Source organism: Thunnus thynnus, chromosome 3 (genome assembly GCF_963924715.1).
Source record: "Thunnus thynnus chromosome 3, fThuThy2.1, whole genome shotgun sequence".
In the NCBI taxonomy this organism is placed as follows: domain Eukaryota; kingdom Metazoa; phylum Chordata; class Actinopteri; order Scombriformes; family Scombridae; genus Thunnus; species Thunnus thynnus.
Window position 1 is genome coordinate 3,213,470 of NC_089519.1, and position 14,892 is coordinate 3,228,361.

The 14,892-nt window shown below is 37.1% G+C and overlaps 2 protein-coding genes across 2 annotated transcripts; both read left to right on the forward strand.

The window, feature by feature from the left end:
• Positions 1–261: 261 nt before the first annotated feature.
• LOC137175161 (lysozyme g-like) lies at positions 262–4,072 on the forward strand. The gene is made up of 5 exons (XM_067580872.1): positions 262–311; positions 845–950; positions 2,161–2,363; positions 2,452–2,593; positions 3,610–4,072. Exons 1-5 carry the CDS (start codon positions 300–302, stop codon positions 3,744–3,746), a joined length of 600 nt encoding a protein of 199 aa, XP_067436973.1. The 5' UTR covers positions 262–299; the 3' UTR covers positions 3,747–4,072.
• A 2,081-nt stretch (positions 4,073–6,153) lies between these two features.
• LOC137175150 (lysozyme g-like) lies at positions 6,154–11,907 on the forward strand. The gene is made up of 5 exons (XM_067580864.1): positions 6,154–6,248; positions 6,789–6,894; positions 8,100–8,302; positions 8,391–8,532; positions 10,968–11,907. The coding sequence occupies exons 1-5, from the start codon at positions 6,237–6,239 to the stop codon at positions 11,102–11,104; spliced, it is 600 nt and encodes a 199-aa protein (XP_067436965.1). The 5' UTR covers positions 6,154–6,236; the 3' UTR covers positions 11,105–11,907.
• Positions 11,908–14,892: the final 2,985 nt, after the last annotated feature.

Consider the following 14,892-nt stretch of genomic DNA (forward strand, 5'->3'; position numbering starts at 1 on the left):
GCAAATAATACTAAAACAACATCAGTGCAAACTAAACCAAAAAGTAAAAATCCACATCAATACACCTAAATACAAAAGTCCAAATATTTGATAAGTGCTTACTTACTTTCATTTTGACTGAATACTGGTTGGGTTAAAGGGTTCATTCCCTGCTGGACAGTTATTTCTGGGAAACCATGTGCTCCACCTCCTCTGGTTTGATTGGCTGTGCTGCAGCCAGTGGAGATGAGATTCACTGTTTAAGTAGAGGAAGAGTCTGATAATCACCATCACTTCTAGAAGAGCAACAGAAAAACAACATGGGGTCGATGGTAAGTACACTTTGTTTTGTGAAAATGACTCTTTGTCCACCACAGTAATGTGTGTGTAGCTGCATGATGGTATTTGTGGAGGAAGAACTCAGATCCTTAAATAAAAGTACCAATACAACAATATCCAAGATGCTAAAAAGTTAGTAAAGAAAAAGTAGAAAAGCAAGATGTACTTTAAGTATCAAAAAATACTTATTCTGCAGAAAAATGTCCCCTGTGATATATTATCATATACAACATTATTAAATTATTAATACTGATGTATTTGGTGCATAATCAGCATTTTACAGTTGTAGCTGAGCGAGGTGGAGCTAGTTTTAACAGTTTTTTACCCTAGATTCCCAACCTAGGGGTCGGGCTCCCTCCAAAGTGTCATTGAGGGGTTGTGAGATGATAATGTTATTGCTCTGGTAAATTCATAGAAGAGAAGGTCATCTAAATACTTTTACATGAATTTCTTACATTTTGCATTTGAACTTTTCTGACTTGTATATGTTTTGTTGTATATATTCTATGTTTGGTGTTTAGTGTAGTTTTCATGGCTTTCTGATACAGACTATCCACATGGAGACATTCGTAAGGTTAACACAACTGGTGCATCAGACGAGACAGCACGTGCTGATGGAAAAAGCTCCAGAGGTGAGTGACATCAAACACCATCCTCATCATGATGAATAGAAGGACTCCTGGATCATTAGTGACAGGGTTAATATCTTCAAGCAGGTCCTCTGGAAGAGGTGGTCAATAAATGAGGAGCTGGTTTGGGTAGAATAAGCAGAGCAGAGGCTCATGTAAACAGGAAAGTCCTGGTCACAATGCACAATGCTGTTCTTCTTACCTCCAGCACTACTGCAGTGAAACAAAACATGGTGAGACCAACAGGGCTGCTCGTCTCATGACAAGCTGGATCAAGAGACAAAATCAAGATTTACAAACTTCTGTAAATGGCTGGTATTGGCAGCATATTGGACCAAATTAAAAAATAGTTCAACATTTTGGGAAATGCGCTTCCCCTTCTTACAGAGAGTTGGATGAGAAAATCACCTCCCTCATGTCTGTACAATGAATATGAAGCTACATCCAGCAGCTGGTTAGTTTAGTTTAGTAGGACTGGAATCAGGGGAAACAGCTAGTCTGGTTTAGTCCAAAGGTAATAAAATCCACCTGCCAGAACCTCTGAAGCTCACTAATTATATCTCATTTAATCTGTACAAAAATAAAGTATAAAAATGATATGCTGGTTTTAAGTCACTGCGCCCGACCAAGAAATAGTCCCACACATAACAGCCGGCCCTTGAAAACACAACTTGTTGTTTTTACATTTAGGATTATGCTTTTGCAGATTAAACAAATGAGATATAACGTGTTGATTATTGAGCTTTACAGGTGCTCGTAGGCAGATGATTTTCTGTGAACAGAAAAAATATCTGTTTCCTGTTTTCAGTCTTTGTGGTAAGCTAAGCTAACCCGCTGATACAGATTTCCCCTCAGGATGACTTGTAATAACTGGTGATCTCTTAACTTTACATCTTGTAAATTTAATTTGTCCAATAATTTTATTCCCATCATCCTCCGCTGAACATTGTCTTGAGTGCTGATAAACTAAGATGGTGAACCTGGTAAACATTATACCTGATAGCATTTAGCTCAAAGCCCCTCTATAGACTCTTAGTCTAGTTAATTATGTAAAGAAACTCCCTGAAAGCAGTGTTGATACTGACTGGGTTATCCTGGTAAATTAAAGAAAATGTATTTGAATTGAGACACTTTCTGATACTGAATAATGTGGCACAGCCATGAACATTTTACATGATGAAGTTTAAATGAATAGAAACTTTCATTTCCTCAGGAGTGCGCGCATCCCATGAGATGGCTGCAGATGATCTTCCTTACATAAAGAAGTACAAAAACAAGATTATCAAGGCTGCTGACAAATATGACGTGCAGCCTTCTGTCGTGGCTGGCATCATCTCCAGAGAGACCCGCGGAGGCAGAGGGGCAGGTTTGGATGATGGCTGGGGGAACAACGGGAACGCCTTCGGACTAATGCAGGTCTGTGTTCCACACACAAGTCTCTGTCCAACACACTCTCTGCATCCACCTGCCTGATAGTAATGTCTTTTATTTTTATGCTTCCTAGATTGACAAGAACTGGCACAAGCCTGAGGGTGAGTGGGACAGCCAGAAACATATCAATCAAGGCACTAAGAGTCTAGTAGACTTATACTCAGATGACATTGAGAAAAAATTTCCTCGTTGGGACAAGAACCAGAAGCTGAAAGGTAAAGATCATCCATCTGAAGAGTTGTCTGTGTGTCTTTGGGTTGTAAAACAATGTTGTCTATTGTTGCAGTGTGAGTTAGTGGTATCAGTGTAAAATTTACAACATCAGAACAAACAGAAAGATTTTACAAAGTTTCAAAATGAAAACTGAAGTTTTTACAAATAAATCTGTAAAAGCAATTACTTTTGAATTCCTGAAACAACTAATCCACCAGTATTATTTAATTTAGTAAATTAAAGCCTCTGTTTGCAGACTGTTTGTGTGATTAGAGCATTATTCTAATTATTCGGACAGGACACCTTTTTGTTTGTGAGAGTAAATAAATGAGACAATCCTGGTGAGTGATGGTGCAGTACACTATGTGTTGCCTTCAGCCTTTTCAGTTCTACCACTAGGGGGCGCCAAAGTCAGAAATGTTCAAATTCTTTCTATAAATGGCATTAAAGGGACCATATCATGCACATTTCTGGGTCTATAATTTTTAATCTGGGGCTTTACTGGAATATCTTTGCATGATTACAGTAAAAAAAACAACTTATTGATCTAAACTGGCCCTTTATGCAGCCCCTCAGTTCAGCCTCTGTCTGAAACAGGCTGTTCCGATAAGCCCACTTTGTTCTGATTGGTTAGCTCCCAGAAGCTGCGTCACAGCTGACCTCCAGGCTACATCAACAAACCATTGAACCCCGAATTTTGACTTGCAGGGAGCATTTACACATACGATCATCTCAGGTTTCAGAACTTTGACCATGTTTAACACAGATATCCAACATCATAACAGTATATAAATAACAGAAAATCACAAAGCATGATACAGCTCCTTTAAAGTCAGAATGTGTTTTGAATGGATGTCAACTGTGAAAACTGTGAATGTCAATTATCAATTATCAATTATCAATTATCAATCCCTGCTGAAGAACACAAACCTCCTTGAAATAATACAACAAATTGGCAAAATAAACTCACCTCACTGCATTTTTCTGCACCCTTCAAATTATTTTCTTCCTGCTTTAGGAGCGCTGGCTGCCTACAACATGGGAACAGAAGAAATGGCCTCCTCCTACAGCAAAGTGGACGATCACACTACCGGAGGGGACTATTCCAATGATGTCACTGCCAGGGCCCAGTACTATGAGGATCATTTGTTTTAACTCTGAGAGCTCCCCCATTTCTGAGTTAAAGTTAACTTTGAACAGCAAATACCATCAACATGAAGCAGAATTAGACAACACTTACTTTTCATTTTTTTAAAGGAGTTGGTGTGCTCATCAGTGAAATCTCACTAATCAAATGAAGTTCTCAGCATGACTGATTGATATCTGTGTCATTCTATATCCTTTATAATTTTATAAATGCAATTATCTTAAAGTGGACAAATGCATTTCTGCAGCAGAGTAACTACAATGTTTGATGTCATTTGCAGCGTGTATCATTGGATCAATAAAGCTATCAGTCCAGTATATATAATCCTGAGTCATGTCTTTTCACTAAATGACAAGTGGATACATTTACAGACATGTACACACACAACATCCTCCAGCATCACTGTGAGCAGGTGTAAGAGTTCCTGCATGCTGCTCTTGTTATGTCTGTGCCACAGTTGAGCTGTAAGAACAAACAGTAAAGTCCTGACAAAAATTAACAACACAACTTATTCTTCTTAACCACTTGTGACTTTTAGTCCTTAGTATTGGTCAAACTCCAAAAACACTGGATCCTACAATTCCCATAATGCAGTTCTCATGACAGGGACGGTACAAAAGGAAACATGATTCATTCTCATATATATAAACCATCATCTCTGGTGTCATTGTCTTGCTTTAATATTTTCATACATTGGATCCTTATTTATTAACTCACCTGCCTTCAAAATGTGCTTTACAAAGTTCATCATCACTGAATTTCTCCAGACTGACACGTCTCTTATTCTTAGGAGTTTCTCCTAACTCGGCCAGTCAGGAGAAACGTTTAGTCGTAGGAGGTTTTGTGAATACGACTCCTGATTTGTGAGTAAGACTTTGGTTTCACACCTCAGCTTGTAATTTCCAGTTTTGTCCACAACAGGGTGCACTATTCATTCAATGTTAGCTCTTAACCTGAGACACATGACTTCATGTTGCACCACACAAAGGAGAAAAGTTTGAGAGAGAAAATGACAAATCCCTCCACAACAACCTGTTTCAGATCTGACTTTTCAAACTTCAGTCATTATGTTTTAAATAATTGTTGTATGACTGTGAAAGAATCCTGGTGGGGCAGCAGATGTGATGGATGGAGAAGATTTGAACAAACAAACATTTTAGAAATGGTATCCAGATGATGTGTTTTAGTGTATCTCAGTCATCTAAAATAACTCTAAGGCTTCTAACAACAACACTGAAGGTAAATAAATAAATAAATTTTGTGCATTACTATGATATATAAGGAGAAACAGAATTTTCAACTTTTTTCATTTTCCAGCAGTTTCATACTGTGAAAAGCCTGTCTCCAATGAGCCGAACAAACTAAACTGAAACTGAGCTGCAGGAAGCTGCGTTATAGTATGTGAAGTGGTTCAACAATAGACTACGCCCTGTGGCTGCAGAAATGAACCAACAAGATAACAACTGAACCTCGATTTAACTGCTTGTAGAAAAAGTCAACTAGCAGCTAATGTGACCAGAATAAAGCAAGTCTGCTCGTTCATAATGATCAAACACACCAGAGACAATAATAATAATAATAATAATAATAATTTTATTTATATAGCACTTTTTAAAATAGACATTTACAAAGTGCTTCACAAATAGGATAAAATACATACATACATACATAAATACACATACATATGCATAATACATACACAAGAATTAAAACACACAACCAAACAAACAAACAAAACTAAAAGCAAACAGAGTATTTATAAGAAGTCTAATCTATAGAAATGAGTTCTCAGCTGTGCAACTAAAGATCTTTGGCTTCTAGAGAAGTGACGTATGATTCAGGGTCAAACCTTTGTTTGATATGCATATACTGTCTGTCCTTAATTTAATCATAAGGGCTGAAACTTAAGGTATAGATGTAGTTGTTTAAGATGCAACATGACATTAAACAACTTTGATTTATCAAATATGACTCCAGTCAGATAATTTATTTATCAGTTTATCATCAGTTGGATTTTGCTTCTTGGTTTGTACGAGTGAAATATCGGCCTCACTGTTTCAACCCTTCAGATTGTCTTTCTGTCCTGTTTGTATTTTTAATATTTGGATTCTGAGTTTCTTTTTTTAAAGCAACATTTAAAGAGGAACCGATGAGTCAAAGTTGTTTATTAGTTTTATTTAAATTGCAGAGCATTTAAAAGCAAATAATACTAAAACAACATCAGTGCAAACTAAACCAAAAAGTAAAAATCCACATCAATACACCTAAATACAAAAGTCCAAATATTTGATAAGTGCTTACTTACTTTCATTTTGACTGAATACTGGTTGGGTTAAAGGGTTCATTCCCTGCTGGACAGTTATTTCTGGGAAACCATGTGCTCCACCTCCTCTGGTTTGATTGGCTGTGCTGCAGCCAGTGGAGATGAGATTCACTGTTTAAGTAGAGGAAGAGTCTGATAATCACCATCACTTCTAGAAGAGCAACAGAAAAACAACATGGGGTCGATGGTAAGTACACTTTGTTTTGTGAAAATGACTCTTTGTCCACCACAGTAATGTGTGTGTAGCTGCATGATGGTATTTGTGGAGGAAGAACTCAGATCCTTAAATAAAAGTACCAATACAACAATATCCAAGATGCTAAAAAGTTAAGAGTTAGTAAAGAAAAAGTAGAAAAGCAAGATGTACTTTAAGTATCAAAAAATACTTATTCTGCAGAAAAATGTCCCCTGTGATATATTATCATATACAACATTATTAAATTATTAATACTGATGTATTTGGTGCATAATCAGTATTTTACAGTTGTAGCTGAGCGAGGTGGAGCTAGTTTTAACTGTTTTTTACCCTAGCTTCCCAACCTAGGGGTCAGGCTCCCTCCAAAGTGTCATTGAGGGGTTGTGAGATGATAATGTTATTGCTCTGGTAAATTCAGAGAGGAGAAGGTCATCTAAATACTTTTACATGAATTTCTTACATTTTGCATTTGAACTTTTCTGACTTGTATATGTTTTGTTGTATATATTCTATGTTTGGTGTTTGGTGTAGTTTTCATGGCCTTCTGATACAGACTATCCACATGGAGACATTCGTAAGGTTAACACAACTGGTGCATCAGACGAGACAGCACGTGCTGATGGAAAAAGCTCCAGAGGTGAGTGACATCAAACACCATCATCATCATGATGAATAGAAGGACTCCTGGATCATTAGTGACAGGGTTAATATCTTCAAACAGGTCCTCTGGAAGAGGTGGTCAATAAATGAGGAGCTGGTTTGGGTAGAATAAGCAGAGCAGAGGCTCATGTAAACAGGAAAGTCCTGGTCACAATGCACAATGCTGTTCTTCTTACCTCCAGCACTACTGCAGTGAAACAAAACATGGTGAGACCAACAGGGCTGCTCGTCTCATGACAAGCTGGATCAAGAGACAAAATCGAGATTTACTTCTGTAAATGGCTGGTATTGGCAGCATATTGGACCAAATTAAAGAATAGTTCAACATTTTGGGAAATGCGCTTCCCCTTCTTACAGAGAGTTGGATGAGAAAATCACCTCCCTCATGTCTGTACGATGAATATGAAGCTACATCCAGCAGCTGGTTAGTTTAGTTTAGTAGGACTGGAATCAGGGGAAACAGCTAGTCTGGTTTAGTCCAAAGGTAATAAAATCCACCTGCCAGAACCTCTGAAGCTCACTAATTATATCTCATTTAATCTGTACAAAAATAAAGTATAAAAATGATATGCTGGTTTTAAGTCACTGCGCCCGACCAAGAAATAGTCCCACACAGCCGGCCCTTGAAAACACAACTTGTTGTTTTTACATTTAGGATTATGCTTTTGCAGATTAAACAAATGAGATATAACGTGTTGATTATTGAGCTTTACAGGTGCTGGTAGGCAGATGATTTTCTTTGAACAGAAAAAATATCTCTGTTTCCTCTGTTTTCAGTCTTTGTGGTAAGCTAAGCTAACCCGCTGATACAGATTTCCCCTCAGGATGACTTGTAATAACTGGTGATCTCTTAACTTTACATCTAGTAAATTTAATTTGTCCAATAATTTTATTCCCATCATCCCCCGCTGAACATTGTGTTGAGTGCTGATAAACTAAGATGGTGAACCTGGTAAACATTATACCTGATAGCATTTAGCTCAAAGCCCCTCTATAGACTCTTAGTCTAGTTAATTATGTAAAGAAACTCCCTGAAAGCAGTATTGATACTGACTGGGTTATCCTGGTAAATTAAAGAAAATGTATTTGAATTGAGACACTTTCTGATAATGAATAATGTGGCACAGCCATGAACATTTTACATGATGAAGTTTAAATGAATAGAAACTTTCATTTCCTCAGGAGTGCGCGCATCCCATGAGATGGCTGCAGATGATCTTCCTTACATAAAGAAGTACAAAGACAAGATTATCAGGGCTGCTAAAAAAAATGACGTGCAGCCTTCTGTCGTGGCTGGCATCATCTCCAGAGAGACCCGCGGAGGCAGAGGGGCAGGTTTGGATGATGGCTGGGGGAACAACGGGAACGCCTTCGGACTAATGCAGGTCTGTGTTCCACACACAAGTCTCTGTCCAACACACTCTCTGCATCCACCTGCCTGATAGTAATGTCTTTTATTTTTATGCTTCCTAGATTGACAAGGACTGGCACACGCCTAGGGGTGAGTGGGACAGCCAGGAACATATCAATCAAGGCACTAAGATTCTAGTGGGCTTATACTCAAATGACATTGAGGAAAAATTTCCTCGTTGGGACAAGAACCAGAAGCTGAAAGGTAAAGATCATCCATCTGAAGAGTTGTCTGTGTGTCTTTGGGTTGTAAAACAATGTTGTCTATTGTTGCAGTGTGAGTTAGTGGTATCAGTGTAAAATTTACAACATCAGAACAAACAGAAAGATTTTACAAAGTTTCAAAATGAAAACTGAAGTTTTTACAAATAAATCTACAAAGCAATTAGTTTTGAAGTCCTGAAACAACAAATCCACCAGTATTATTTAATTTAGTAAATTAAAGCCTCTGTTTGTAGAATTTTTTTGAGTGATTATAGCATTATTCTAATTATTCGGACAGGACACCTTTTGGAAAAGAGTGTTCAGAAACCGGCAAAACCCAATTTTCCCTGACATTTTTTATTGATAGGTATAGATTGTCATTGGAGGGGATGACTTATCTGTTTCAGCTTTTTGAGCCTTATGTTGCCAGTCCCAGTGAGCACCAACTGGGATTTCAACGATGATTTCTAGTTGAAAACTGGGTGATATTTGGTCTGAATGTCTGAGGCCTCTTTTCAACCAGTTAAAATGTGATTACAAAATCAACATGTAATGAAACACAAATTTGTTTAATCATTTTGATAATTTGTTTAGTTGTAGCTTGAAAGAGAGACGTATCGATTAGTGTGAAGGTATTTTTCCAAAGTCATGTTGCACTGGTAGGATAAATGTGGTCGACACAAAGACGTAATTTCAACGCATTTAATGTTTCATATAAAATGTCATAAATATGGAACTATATAGTAGGGGTGGAGAAAAATCCGGATGCGGTATTTGGAAAAGTACAAATTGTGGGTTTTAATGAATATTTATTTCATACAAATGTTTTAAAAATTATTTGTTCTCGGGAAGACAAAAATAACGTCATATAACAGCACTTAGGTCGGGACTCGTAGCGTAGTGAGGTTACTGTCTCCGTCCCTCTCCTCTGCTCCACTCTGCTGTCCGTCTGTGTCACAGATGTATAAATAGCTGCAGGTCTGTGTGTCAGGTGGAGCTGAGCTTTGGCTGAGTGGTTTGTGCAGTCATCTGTGATCTGGGAGATCAGGGTTAGAGACCTGGTGTGGGAACCCTCCTTCGCTAGACCATATTTCACCAGGATTTGCAATAGTGAAATTTTTCATCCTCTACAATGTACAAATTTCAGTTGTCATTTTGGAGCCTAACTAAGAAAACGCATCCAAATTTCTCAGTTTAACCTGTCTTGAACATCTTTTCATGGGTGAACATAACAATTTCTTAAACGTCTTTTCAACGGGAAAATGCTCACTGGGGTGCAACACGCCAGAGTTGTGGATTTACAGTCACACAGAATGTATGCATTGCCTTGCGTTACTTTGCTACAGGTACTTTTATGTATGCTGTGGGTGATGTCAAAGCCATTTCATTGTGCTTTTGTATACCGATATCCTAAAACACAGACTGATTGAAGCACTAAAGTCTTGTACTTCTTGTACTTATAACATATGAAAGTAAGCCTACTTCTACCTTGAATTATGTTTTTATATTTATTTTTTATTTGCGCTCAAGTCCATTTGACACTGACTGGATTGTGTCTTTAACTTCTTTGTATTTGTCTAATGTTATAGTTTGCGCTCTGCTGCAAACACCGCCCCTTTTATGTTAACATGCTCATGGCTAGATTGGTAAAACCTGGGTTGATTTACCGAGTTGAGAACCACCATCATATGACCGCTATCCTGGTTATGTTGAACTTGCTTTGTACTACAGGCAGCTGGTGAGAGATCGTGCAGTACACTATGTGTTGCCTTCAGCCTTTTTTAGTTCAACCACTAGGTCAGAAATGTTCAAATGGCATTAAATGAACCATATCATGCACATTTCCAGGTCTATATTTTTAATCTGGGGCTCTACTGGAATATCTTTGCATGATTTACAATAAATAAAACAAAAACACCTTATGGATCTATACTGACTCTTTATGCAGCCCTTCGGTTCAGCCTCTGTCTGAAACAGGCCATTTTAATGACGCCCTCCCAACAAGTCCACTCTGCTCTGATTGGTTAGCTCCCAGAAGCTGCGTCACAGCTGACCTCCGGCCGCTCAGGAGGCTACATCAACAAACCATGAAACAAACTATAGAACCCCGAATTTTGACTTGCAGGGAGCATTTATACATACGATCATCTCAAGTTTCTGAATTTTGACCATGTTTAACACAGATATCCAACATCATAACAGTATATAAATAAGAGAAAATCACAAAGCATGATACAGCTCCTTTAAAGTCAGAATGTGTTTTGAATGGATGTCAACTGTGAAAACTGTGAATGTTAATTATCAATTATCAATTATCAATTATCAATCCCTGCTGAAGAACACAAACCTCCTTGAAATAATACAACAAATTGGCAAAATAAACTCACCTCACTGCATTTTTCTGCACCCTTGCAAATTATTTTCTTCCTGCTTTAGGAGCTCTGGCTGCCTACAACATGGGAACAGAAAAAATGGCCTCCTCCTACAGCAAAGTGGACGATCACACTACCGGAGGGGACTATTCCAATGATGTCACTGCCAGGGCCCAGTACTATGAGAAGAATGGGTTTTAACTCAGAGAGCTCCCCCATTTCTGAGTTAAAGTTAACTTTGAACAGCAAATACCATCAACATGAAGCAGAATTAGACAACACTTACTTTTCATTTTTTTAAAGGAGTTGGTGTGCTCATCAGTGAAATCTCACTAATCAAATGAAGGTCTCAGCATGACTGATTGATATCTGTGTCATTCTATAACCTTTATAATTTTATAAATGCAATTATCTTAAAGTGGACAAATACATTTCTGCAGCAGAGTAACTACAATGTTTGATGTCATTTGCAGCGTGTATCAGTGGATCAATAAAGCTATCAGTCCAGTATATATAATCCTGAGTCATGTCTTTTCACTAAATGACAAGTGGATACATTTACAGACATGTACACACACAACATCCTCCAGCATCACTGTGAGCAGGTGTAAGAGTTCCTGCATGCTGCTCTTGTTATGTCTGTGCCACAGTTGAGCTGTAAGAACAAACAGTAAAGTCCTGACAAAAATTAACAACACAACTTATTCTTCTTAACCACTTGTGACTTTTAGTCCTTAATATTGGTCAAACTCCAAAAACACTGGATCCTACAATTCCCATAATGCAGTGAGATAGTGTCTTTCATTAGATCCTCAGTGCCTCCTAAATGCCACAGTTTCTGTTAAATATTTAAAAAGTCTCAAGCTCAGGCTGAGATAACCCAGATGAAAATACATTATACACATTATTTACTGGCTGAGTAGTTCTCCTCTTAACAAGTAAACTTTACCTCATGTGTAGGTCTGTGGAGTGGCTCTTTAAATATTTCAGACAGTGTTGAATATTCTCAGACTTCCAGTATTCTCAACTTTCATTCCTTACTGTAGTTTTCTACTGGCATATTTTGTATATATACAATAAATATACATGATCGAGTGATTTTTATTATTGTGTCATGCATTTACAAAGCCCAGCCTGCATGGGCTTACAAGACACTATTAAACAAAAAAGACCAGATCCTGCATCACATATGATTTACAATTCCACTATTAAACAAACAAACCATCCTGTCTTTTTTTCAGCCTTTAGACACAACATTTTCTTCATCAGGGCTCCAAAATATTCCTGAATTTCGATCATACATTTCACTTTATATTGATGTTCTTAAATTCTCATGACAGGGACGGTACAAAAGGAAACATGATTCATTCTCATATAAATATATAAACCATCATCTCTGGTGTCATTGTCTTGCTTTAATATTTTCATACATTGGATCCTTATTTATTAACTCACCTGCTTTCAAAATGTGTTTTACAAAGTTCATTATCACTGAATTTCTCCTGACTGACATGCCTCTTATTCTTAGGAGTTTCTCCAAATAGATCAACTTCCTGAGTGACTTCCTTTCATTTTATCAAACAATTGAACAATGGTTGGGTTTATTTCCTGCTGGGGAAACCATGTGCTCCACCTCCTCTGGTTTGATTGGCTGTGCTCCAGCCAGTAGAGATAAGTATTCACTATGTAAGTAGACAATGAGTCTGATAATCAACAAAACTTCTAGAAGAGCAACAGAGAACCAACATGTGGTTGTGGGTAAGTAAAACAATGTCTCTTTGTCCGCTACAGTAAAGTGTTTGTGGCTGCATGACGGTATTTGTGGAGGAAGAAGTCAGTCAGAGTTGGGGTGCGGAGAGAAAGTCTATATAATGACGTCATATTAAATGCTGCACAACATTCATTATTTTTGTATTAATTTGAATGGCCAACACTATTTTACACCAGTTTTAGAATATTTTATTTTACAGCAGAGAGCAGCTTGAACTCCAACATGCTGTATGTCAAAGCAGCATAGTATCATATGCAGCTATGGACAGTTCACACACGCAATGCAGGTTTATTCCTAATCAGAGGATGATTTATTGTTGACTGAGCCATAGCCATGATATACTGGTATCAATAGAACAAGGCACTTGTAATTTTCTGTCATTTTCTTAATTCAATAACTTAATAAAGCTGTGTAATGAAAGATTAACTGAAATAACAATGTTTGTCTGTCATTACTGTGCTTACCTGAGTTTAAGGACAATGAAAATCTCAACTATATACAACACTAAACACTAACAGACTGTGTTAGTAATGTGTATTATAACCTGAGTAATGTGTATTGGTGCCATCAGATGGAATTCATGGTCAACATAACAGGTAATGAAAACAAACAAACAAAGGTGTGGTAATTAAATGGCTATAAAATGAACGGGTACATAAGTGACAAATGGTGTAGTTGAGTCCATTTTGTCACACCTGCTTTGATAGATTCTCTTGTTTTGCATTTTCTTTTTAGGAAGTTTTTCAACACAGACTACACCAAAGATGTTGCGGGGGGGAAAAAGTTCCCTACATTGCACCCTGCTGGTGCTGGTCACGTATTACAGTCAAACTGCTCACTGCCAAAATCAACGCAAAGGTATGTAAAGGTAACAGTGTCATAGGCACTGTGTGTTTGTCATGAGGAGAGTAAAAGACATGGAGCCCTTAAACTGAATGTAGTAAAAGGTCAAAAAGTGCCTGAATTCATCTATAAGTCACTTAATAAATAAATTAAACTTAATTTACATTATTGCTCTCCTATTTGTCTCATTAGCTCATTTTATTTTTTAAATTACTTTTTTAAAAAAATACTGATGACTAAGCACTTTCTACAAACAAACTACTGTACCTGAAAGTAACTTAAATGATAAAACTACACAAGCCAGTGCAGGTCATGTTATCCCAAATAGCAAAATAGTATAAAAAGCAGAGCAGTTAGAAGTCGTTATTCAGGCATGACGGCGTTAAAGTGTCCAGATAATTAATCCAAAAGTGCTTCTTTCTTTGTACACACAAAAGCACATTTACACACTTTACATTCTTTCTGTAGCTAAAACACACAAAGATCACAGTTTAATCTTTACTGAAAATGTTGAGGTAACATGTTGAACAACAAGACACAAACATATGGTTTTACTTAAAGGTATGAGTTTTTGCCTTTGTTAAAATTGATGGCATTAATGAAGTTCAATATTATCTCAAATTTGTTTGATTTTGTGTAATTTTTATATCAGTATTTAATGGTAGCATCCCCATGCTCATTTTACCCCTAACTTAGGGTAAATTGTGCCATAGGACTAACTTTTTTTGATGGGTCATCGTCCTAAAACCATAATAATTAGATAACTTCTTTTAATTTCCATGAGTACACAACAACCTGAGGTATATATGGTAACTATTATTTGAAACAGATACACTTTCATTTTGCAGTAAAATCATCATATGTAAAAAGTGGCTCATGTTACCCTGTTCTCCCCTAGTGTTTCTGGTAAACCCATCCTAGATTTGAAAAGTGCCCTTATGACAGCTCAGCCTTTTTCTATGTTTTACTCCTTATACATTTGTTCACAATCCTTCTCACTGGATATATAGAACGGCCTTTTTGTACATTTAGCATGACATTATTCAAACCGCATTTCAGATAGGGGAGAACGAGGTAACATGAGCCACTTTTTACATATGATGATTTTACTGCAAAATGAAAGGGTATCTGTTTCAAGTAATAGTTACTATATATACCTCAGGTTGTTGTGTACCCATGGAAATTAAAACAAGTTATCTAATTATTATGGTTTAAGAACAACGACCCATCAAAAAAAGTTAGTCCTATGGCACAACTTACCCCAAGGTAGGGGTAAAAAGAACATGGGGATGGGTAAATAGTGTTACCATTATATACTGATATAAAAATTACACAAAATCAAACAAATTAATTATAAAATTAAAAATAATTTTGA

What these genes read in the sequence shown, in the direction of transcription:
- LOC137175150 (XM_067580864.1), top strand. An exon ending in TGATGGAAAAAGCTCCAGAG is followed by an intron (nt 6,895 to 8,099) that starts GTGAGTGACATC and finishes TCATTTCCTCAG; the next exon opens with GAGTGCGCGCATCCCATGAG. An exon ending in ACGCCTTCGGACTAATGCAG is followed by an intron (nt 8,303 to 8,390) that starts GTCTGTGTTCCA and finishes TATGCTTCCTAG; the next exon opens with ATTGACAAGGACTGGCACAC.
- LOC137175161 (XM_067580872.1), top strand. An exon ending in TGATGGAAAAAGCTCCAGAG is followed by an intron (nt 951 to 2,160) that starts GTGAGTGACATC and finishes TCATTTCCTCAG; the next exon opens with GAGTGCGCGCATCCCATGAG. An exon ending in CAAGAACCAGAAGCTGAAAG is followed by an intron (nt 2,594 to 3,609) that starts GTAAAGATCATC and finishes TTCCTGCTTTAG; the next exon opens with GAGCGCTGGCTGCCTACAAC.